The sequence below is a fragment of the Myxocyprinus asiaticus genome, chromosome 41, assembly GCF_019703515.2.
Source record: "Myxocyprinus asiaticus isolate MX2 ecotype Aquarium Trade chromosome 41, UBuf_Myxa_2, whole genome shotgun sequence".
Classification (NCBI taxonomy): Eukaryota; Metazoa; Chordata; class Actinopteri; order Cypriniformes; family Catostomidae; genus Myxocyprinus; species Myxocyprinus asiaticus.
In genome coordinates, this window is record NC_059384.1 from 15,882,411 (window position 1) to 15,891,670 (window position 9,260).

At 37.2% G+C, this 9,260-nt stretch overlaps 2 protein-coding genes across 3 annotated transcripts; both read right to left on the reverse strand.

The window, feature by feature from the left end:
- Positions 1 to 169: 169 nt before the first annotated feature.
- LOC127432046 (pancreas/duodenum homeobox protein 1-like) lies at positions 170 to 4,393 on the reverse strand. Its single transcript, XM_051682816.1, has 2 exons — positions 3,828 to 4,393; positions 170 to 2,071 (listed from the first exon to the last, which is right to left on the reverse strand). Exons 1-2 carry the CDS (start codon positions 4,255 to 4,257, stop codon positions 1,716 to 1,718), a joined length of 786 nt encoding a protein of 261 aa, XP_051538776.1. The 5' UTR covers positions 4,258 to 4,393; the 3' UTR covers positions 170 to 1,715.
- A 1,769-nt stretch (positions 4,394 to 6,162) lies between these two features.
- Positions 6,163 to 9,162, reverse strand: LOC127431895 (protein POLR1D-like). Of its 2 annotated transcripts, XM_051682528.1 has the most exons (4): positions 8,863 to 9,162; positions 8,241 to 8,315; positions 7,975 to 8,094; positions 6,163 to 7,857 (listed from the first exon to the last, which is right to left on the reverse strand). In XM_051682528.1, exons 1-4 carry the CDS (start codon positions 8,883 to 8,885, stop codon positions 7,719 to 7,721), a joined length of 357 nt encoding a protein of 118 aa, XP_051538488.1. In that variant the 5' UTR covers positions 8,886 to 9,162; the 3' UTR covers positions 6,163 to 7,718. The 2 variants fall into 2 exon arrangements, with proteins under 2 accessions (XP_051538488.1, XP_051538487.1); XM_051682527.1 differs by having other exon boundaries at positions 6,179 to 8,094; positions 8,863 to 9,153.
- Between the last annotated feature and the right edge of the window lie 98 nt (positions 9,163 to 9,260).

Below are 9,260 nucleotides of genomic sequence, written 5' to 3' on the forward strand. Positions count from 1 at the left end.
TACGACGATTTCGTGAAAATATTCGGTAATGTGGTTGAGAAATGCCCGCTCATTTCGGCTGCTATATGGTCATATCGGCCATTCAAAGACCTCAAAGACATCGAGGCTCACATAACGGAATTCATTGAAAGTCTACCCAACACTGGTATACTTTTATGCTTCAGCTTGACATAAAACGTTCTTCAACGTAGGTCTATTTAAATATGCATAAAGTTATCCATATCCCATACATAGCCTGCCAAATGTATGTACAGTATTTATACTGTACCTCTCTCTCTCTCTCTCTCTCTCTCTCTCTCTCTCTCTATATATATATGCCCTATATATATTTCACTATGGGGGTAGTGAAATCGTGTAAATAAAGGGACAATAGACAAAGGGCAAAGTTTGTCAACTTAGGCAAATTGAGACATTTTGTGACAGCAAGATGCTTTTTGAGTAACAAATTAAGATAACACTTATTCAAAATAACCACTTCAGAAAAGGGTTAAACATTTTCTGTAAATTTCAATTACATTTGGCATTTCACTAAATCTCAAGTATTATATAAACAAATTCATCTCCATTGTGATTGGATCAGTCAAAGTGAGCCCACTTTGAACATGTGTTGTATGGGGGGGCCTTTAGCCCAAATATCCTTTCACTTATTGAACATTAAAAACGTATTAACTTAGTAAAAAACTTTTGATTTCATGACCTAGAACAAAACTTTAAGTATTTTGTCTCAAAATAAATGTGTTAATTTCAGGGGTTTTCATTAGCTACATAAATCTGCAAAAATATATATAAGAAAATAGATCAAATTGCCTCAAAATCAACCTTTAGACACCACACGCAAAGATCTCATGGATCAGGAAAATTGTGCTGTGTATAGTGGCAAAGAAATTGTTGTAGTAGTTTTTGTTGCTGTTTAATGTTTTGGGAGAAAATAAAATCAAAAGTGCCTTTTACCCCTTTATGACACCCACATAACCATATGATAACAAAATCAATGTCCCTAAATCTTATTAAAGGGTATTAAACGGCAGTCATTGAAATAGATTAAATTACCTACCAATAAATTACAGTGTGCCTTAAGGAGACGTTTTGTTTTATTGGGTCGGTTAATAAACTCTGGGTTATGGAAGCAGTAACATTATTCATAATTAATTGGCGGTAGCCTTTTTGTTTGTTACTTAATGGTACTTGTCTTATATGCAACAAATGATAGGACGCCACATTGCCCAGATACTTTTAATTTCTATATAGTAGCAACATAAATATTGTAAAAGTTATTGGAAGCATGTTATTGGAGATATGTTTACCCATTTGTAGATTTATGAAAATACTTGACATATTAAAATTGAGGATCTAGGCTATCCATTGTTTATCTATAAATATGAATATATTTAAATTTGTGTCAGTGTCCTCATAGTTGGTTGGTGTTTTCATATTTAGCTAAATGGAGTGCTGAGATTTGGTTAAACAAAAACACCTCCCACGAAAAATTGACTCCACGGAAGCTTGCATGCAGAACCTCTCCTGCATCCAAATAAAATGCATGTCAAACATTTAAACAGGGATCGGTCCTACTGCCAGTCTAAATGTATAGAAAAGATGTGACCACCTATTGTCATTATGAGAATGTGACAATGTGTTACTGATGTGCACACTTAAGTAGTTCCATTCATATGGCAGGAGCCAGATTGTGTTGATGGCACTCTTTTTTGGGCGTTTTACGCAGAGTCTCGTGGAGGTAGATGGGAGTGTAGGGGTGATGGTGGTTCCGCTTGAGCTCCCAGGACGATACACGACTCATCCTTTAGATCCCCGGACGTGATCGAGGAGTCTTGTTCGGGATCCACTCCTCTGGCTCTCCTCTTGTCCTCTTCCTTTTTCCACTTCATGCGTCGGTTTTGGAACCAGATCTTGATGTGTCTCTCGGTGAGGTTCAGGGTGAGCGCGAGCTCCACGCGGCGTGGGCGCGAAATGTACTTGTTGAAGAGGAACTCCTTCTCGAGCTCGAGCAGCTGCGCTCTGGTGTAAGCTGTCCGCGTGCGCTTGTTTTCCTCGGCCTCTACCATGTAAGGGCCTAAAACAGAATTATATGCGGGGAAACTTTTGTAAGCTCATAAGATTTTTGTTTTTTTCTTGAGAGAGTGTTTATGCTCAGAGAACTTGAATTCTAGCAAACGAATACATCAGGGGAACTTTATGTCTTCAATCCACTAATGGTCAATATGGCCTATCTATGTTCCTTATGATAACATCAGCTTTCTCTGTGGATATTACAATTTTTCAATGTTATCTGATGGGCGTTATAGATAGCCGTGAACTCAAAGGTCAGCATCTCTATTTGAGACAATTCCTGTGAAGACGAAAAGTAGGCCCTGTGTTTAGGACAAACATTTTCTGCTTTCCCCAACATATGTGGGAACAAACATTGTCGTGTGCTAAATTAGGCCTCAAGACAAAAGCTTCAAGATGAAGACGGAATATATTTAACACGAATTATTGTTGGCTTATTACTTTCCCTTTAAAGGATCACAAAACTAATTTCTAAGGAAATAACACAACAAACATAGCCTATAACATCAAAACAATCTTATGAGAAGGTGGTGTTAGGCTATGGATCACATTAAATACCCTAATTATTCTTAGGGATCATTATCATTTAATAATCCATAATCTGGAGAAATATCACGTGCATCCTGCAGTTTGTATTACTCCCAGAACATACTGTAAAATGTAATAAGTTGACTTTACTTTAAAAAAGTGAGGAAACCAATTGCCTTAAAAAAATCAAGTAAATATACTTATATGGCTCAGGTAAAGTGGACTATTCCTATGAGCCATATAAGTACATTTACTGCCAATTTACTTAGATTTTTTTAAGGCAATCAGTTTACATGCTTTTTTAAGTAAGGTTAATTAATAGATTTTACAACGACCCATACGTCTCATGATCTCCAGAAATATCTTGTGCGCAATCATTTGTCTTAGTGTGATGATTCCTTTCTCTTTCGTTTCCAGATGCTAATTTTGGAATTCAATTTATTTGGAATTAAATTAGGCATTTGTAAGTAAAAAAAAACAAACAAACAAATTACAATTCCAAATTCTAAATTCGTACTAAAATATATAGAATTCTGAAAACTGTCTTTCTGTTCAGTTGGGTTGGAAAACTTTGCAATTATTGTCAAGCAACTGTTAAATAACTACATAGAGTTCCGCAAGCTATCCGGTGTTTTATGATAAAAATGTGTGTGTTTATTGTGTCCATGTCACTGTAATTTATTCCATTTAATTTATATGTATAAAAATTTGTCCTCGACACTGTTTAGCTTATGCTATATTTAAATAAAAAAAATAAATAAAAAAAAAGTCAAATCAAGGCAAGTGAGAGTCATCAACTTGAACAACCAACTGTATAATGTTTAAAAAAACATTTAAATTTGAAACAATTTTGGACTATAACATTCTCAAGGTCTTTCCGTTTTAAACAAACTGCTGCGCCAAAGAAGGAAAACAATTTACCCTAACCTTTTTCGACCCTAAAATCGTGTTGAGGAGAACACAATTTACATTGAGCTTTTGGCGCTCGTTTGCAATTTTTTTTGGGAAATCTTAGGCTATTTATTTCCCCCTAAAATATAGCGAGATTATTATTTTTTATCTAAATTCTATTATCTTTGAAATAATAGAATTCTACATACCCTAATGGAGATCTTGTACCATGAGAATTTTGTAAGCACTTATGAGATCATCAGCATGAATCTGGCATTTGGGCCTGCTTTCATCAAATGTTATTTGGTGAGCTTGATTAATGGCCAAAGTATGAGAGTTACCTGTCCACTGTCCTTTCCACAAGTGCCTATGAGATTTAGTTGACTTCATCCATGGGAAAGGAAGGTGGGATCTGTTCCGATCCCCGCACAGGTCGAGAGAGTCTCCATAACCCCCTACTGTCTGTCGAGGTGGCTGCGGAGTCTGGGGCAGGTGGAACTGAGGCACGGCCAGATCATCCGGGGTCGACATGCTATAAGAAGTAATGTCGATAAGATTTGGTTGGTCCTCTGCGCCCAAAGAAGGTGAGGCGTATACAGACTGAGCCTGTCTGCTCATATACAGACAAGGTGGAGGGTTTTGGCTGTAGTCTTCGTTTTGGTGTCTCTGAAAGACACAAGGCTCCTTGTACAAATGATTAGGTGGAAAATAATGCTCTTCCCGATTCATGATTGCCACAGACCGGGGAAACCGTGCCGTACAAGAACACATGAGCCAGCGCCCTGCCCCTGATCAGGACCTCTGCTCTACCTGCAGTCTGAGCGTCTGGCGCCGTTCTAGGGCCTCATAGGTGTGCCATCGTGACCATGTGACCCTGCTGCACCATTGGTTTCACTGTTTACACAAAGCTGACAACTGGCAGTAGATTCTGTTCGTGTTTCCTTTCGACTGCCACACGGTTTGACAATAATTGAACTGAACTGACCAAGCTCAAATCAATGCCCTTGGCAAACATTCTCTGTTTGCCTGCGACTATGTGCTACGCCTGCAGTTGTGATATAGCCTAGTATTGCAAAGACAGCTGAATTGCGGAATCTGAGACCGTATCTGTTTTCTTCGCTCTTCAGTCAACACCATACCAGAAAAAAACGAGTTGCTTCAGAATGTAGATGAAAAAATAGATGCTTGTGGGAAAGTTCTTGATAATACAGAGTTATCACTGGTTTACAATGTTAGGGGCTCAAATTGTCTCATCAACATCCGATGGAGGAGAGACCGGATCGATTGTCACTTATCCAAGGCAACATGAGTCATGGTTGTCTTGGAACCAAGGCAGAGACTGGATGTCAAAGCAAGACTAGTAACAAGTGCGTGTGGTGACTTCTAAAATGTCAAATGTACACATTAACAGGTCCATTTAACTCATTATACATAGCCTACGATCTGTGGACACTGGTGACGACGAGCATTGGTACACAGACACAAAACCCCAACGTGTTGACAGTCTTTGGCTTTAACCAAGCTTACCTGCCATTAAGCACACCCGTTCTCGGACCATTAAACTAAAGCCCTCGTTGATAAATAAAAACGAGATGTTCAGTGTAAACGAATTATCATGGAGAGTGAAACACGACTCAATTAGTTTGAGATGTGTAGCCTACGCAACACGTGTGCAACCAAGCAGTAAATTGTTTGGAGATGCCAATCAGACCATAAGAAGAAGAAAAAAGCCAGACAGCATACATTTATAGTTACATTTTCAAAAAATCAATGCACAAAATGTTTTGTTAAATTCAAGAAAAATTCAAGTAAGCGAGACTATATAACAGTGTTGTGTTTACATGGACGTCTTCAAATGACAATAATGGCACTTTCTCCCACATGTTAATGGGGCTCTCATACGCCATCATAAAGTTTAGGAAAATCCATTTCTCACAAATCAGACCTTGTAACGACGCTTAATGGTGTTTATATATGACTTGCGTTGGAAAAGGGAAGGAACCGTTATCCGCGACTATTCCTCGATGTTTAAAGAGTACAAAAGGATTTATGAAGCGTGAGTGAGAAACCGCAATTTGGAAGTATATCCATGGAAGGTTCTAAGTGGAATAATGGTGTTAAGTGTTACATAATCTCCCTTTGCCGAGCGATGGAGGAAATACACAACTTAAGGCACTGGTACATAAAATCGGCAAGCAATTAAAATGCGTTTTGAGACTTCAGATAAAATGCAATAAACCAGTTAGTGGACACGCAAAAGCGTTCTGAAGCCACTTCTATGTTTTGAGTAGGAGAAATGTGTAGCCATAAACGTCCAAGTGCGGCTCTATAATGGGAGAGTTCAGCGAAGCCAAATCATTCAATTGCGTTCTGTAAAACGAGCAGTCGCTGTTTAATCGAGTGCACTGCCTACACCCGTCAAGATGTGTTTAAATTGTTATTTGACTACACATGTAAATAAACATAGTTAGATTAGACAAACGATTGAATGGATTTTGATAAAAAAAAAAAAAAATACATTCATGGTGGGGAAGTTGATCACACGCAAACGGAGCGTTTTTGCTTTTCAGACAAGGTGTGCGATAAGGACATGAACAAATAATCTATGGCAGAGGCCGAATGACGATAAAATATGCTTGTTCAGTGGCGACAGAAAAGCTTGGGCAAACACGTCAAACCGCGAGTAACGGCAAAGGAATGATAATGGCATTTAAACTGAGATCCAAGTCGCCATGGAAAACCCCATGGCGTTATAAATCATGTATTCTGACATGAAGGCAGCACGAACTGAGAGGATAAATGACAAAAACATCGCCCGCAAACTTGTGTTTATTGACCAAGTATTAATTTTAAACAGATATTTTTTAATAAAGTCATTTCCTTTAAACGAATGGTAGACAGTTTTTAAAAGAAATGTAATGTATTTCATTCAGATCAGTTTCATTGAGCCTACATAATTTTGTTGAATTAGGTCAAATCAATCTACTATAGTAGTTTTAGCTCAACTTAATTTCGTACGTCAAACTCAATTTACTAAGGTTTATTTAATAAATGTAAATAATTTTTTATAGCTAATGAATAGCAACTGCTATAGGTTTATTTAATACGTTTTCTTTTGTTGGTCCAACTCAATTTATTTTAATAAATTAAAGTTTTATAGCAATTGAATAGCAACTGCTTACAGATCTAAACAACACTCTACTCAAGAATCTGTTAAAAGCAAATGTCCATCTTCAACCTATATAAGCATAAGCGCCATTCTTCACCACGATGGTAACCCCCAAAACTCCTGTATTACAGACACTCTTTTTAAATACCAATATAACAGAACATCAAACATTAAAAAATCTTCTCCTATTCTCATCTTGCTCAAAAATGCATAAAATAACACTTAATTTCAACATTTGTTCACCCCATCCTGTCCCATGCAAACAAAGCATGGGTTGTGGAAACCCCCTGCCCAGTTTCATCAATGCTACATTAACACCACAAAAAGCATTCATATATTCCCAACTCAAATTAAGTAAACTTCCATTTTACACATTTAAATGTATAAAACGCAATGAAATCAAATTATGACAAAATGTTACAGAATTGCGTTGCTTTAGTTTATTTGAATTAAGTAACTTGAACAAGCAGCAAAAATAATTTTTTGAGTGTAGTGACAAACTAAACTACAGCAGAAAAATATTGCTGATATTCCTGGAGCCCAAAGATGTATTTGCAATAAACATTGTCAAAATGTAATGACCACACTCTAAGAGTCAATGTAGAGTTAAATAAAATGTTTACAATTAAAAATGTTGATTCAGTTGTCTTAATACAATTAAGACTTACACTGTACAAGATCCTAAGGTAAAAAGAGACCTTGCACAGTCTGTGCAAATGTATGTAAAAGTTGTCAATAATTCATTGAGTTGTTGCTGCTGTGTCTATCAGAGGTCGCAGGCTTTCCAAAACATAATTGACTCTTTCCTGAACCAAGGACAAATGTCATTTCAAATGTCAGTATTAACTAAGTGGACAATTTAAAGTCTCTCTCAACAATCAGAATCTGCCTTCAGCAAAGGGAAAGCTAAAGAATGCATTAATACTGTTACCTTATAGATGTTGCAAACAATAAAGGCATGGACAGATGTTAATGATCTCATCTATACATATATGTTGACAAAAACCAAAAAGCAAGACTGTCTAATATTAGACTTCAGTGACACTCTCCAAAGAGTGCTTCATCATTTTTTCCTTCCGTCTTTGTGTTTGTGGACAGCTGCAGATCTGTCCCTTACAGGTGAACGAGACCGAGTCCTATTAGACTTCCTGGAAAGGTAGGGTGAGCGGCTTCTGGATGATGAATCCTTGCGTGAGGAGGAGCTGTGTTTTAATGAATGAGAATGTGAATCAGAGTGGTATCTTCTGTGTGAATTGTCTTTCCTTTGACTGCACACTTCACAGTCTTTGATGTGATGTTTTTCACAATCTTTGCTGTACCTATGTTCATCTCTGCCTCTCTCAGAAGTGCCTTGGTTTTTAGGCTGATGCATCAGAGCAGAGGAACGAAGTGTGTTCAGCAGGAAACGCTTGTTGGTACTTCCCAGCGGACACTTCATCCTACAATAAAGCAACTGAACCAGTTATTTGATCAAACATACATAAGGGAATGAAGATTTTTATAACATAAGAATGCCACCTTCTTTTTTTTTTTTTTTTTTTTGTAAACCTGTGCACTGTCAGTAAAACATCTGCTTACTACTTACCACCCAGCAGGACCCATTGTCTCTACACGGACTTTCGCTCTATTAGCCTCATTAAGGAGCTCCTCCACAGCCTTCCTATATGGAGGCAAGAACATTTATAGGATTTAGAGTGTGATAAACAGGAACTGGATAGATACAGGTAAGTGCATACAACTCGACCCCAGAGGCAGGCGCATAGGCTATCCAGACTGTCCAGCAGGGGCAAGATTCAGCATTTCTATAAAGCTTAATTATTGCATTTACATGAATAGTTACAAGCTTTATAGCAATTTATTTATAATAAAAATAAATAAATAAATAAATAATAATAAAAAAAACAAACAAACAAAAAAAAACAGCGTCGAGATCGCAATACAGAACAATGTAATGCTGTATATGGTGAATAAATGGTTTAAATGAAAATAAAAAAATGCCACTATTAAATTCCTTTGTTGACAATTATGGCTGGTACATATAGCAGAGATAACTGACCACACATTATTAACTATTGGCATCATGGCAAACTCTCATTTAGTCAAAGTCAGACAGTTGCACACAGACTTTAGACATTTAGCATAGCATCGTTAAACAGTCTTCCGAAAGTTAGCTTTAAACCAAAGCAATATGCCTTGGAAAGTCATACCTCTCTAATTCACTATCATCCATGATTTACTTAATGACAAACTGCATTCAACTCTCAATTATAATGCATTTCGGCTAAGCTTGCTAAGCAGAATTGTTTTCTGTTCTCGAGGACCCAAATGAGGACCCCGCTCGACTAATTAAAAAACAACGTAACGTCTATCCTGGTCATAATTATGACAGGAAATCGTAAGAAATATAAATATTGGAGCATTCATATGGTTTTAATCAATTCTAATTATATTTTTAAAAGGATGACGGACGTTATGCACTACGCTTCGATCTTATTTCAACCAGGCACCTCAACGGTCACATCTGCAGGGGAAGAGTCATTCATATTTATGAGGAAAGTGCTCTGATTGGTCGATAAAACTTTGAAGCGTGGGTTATGATTGGGTA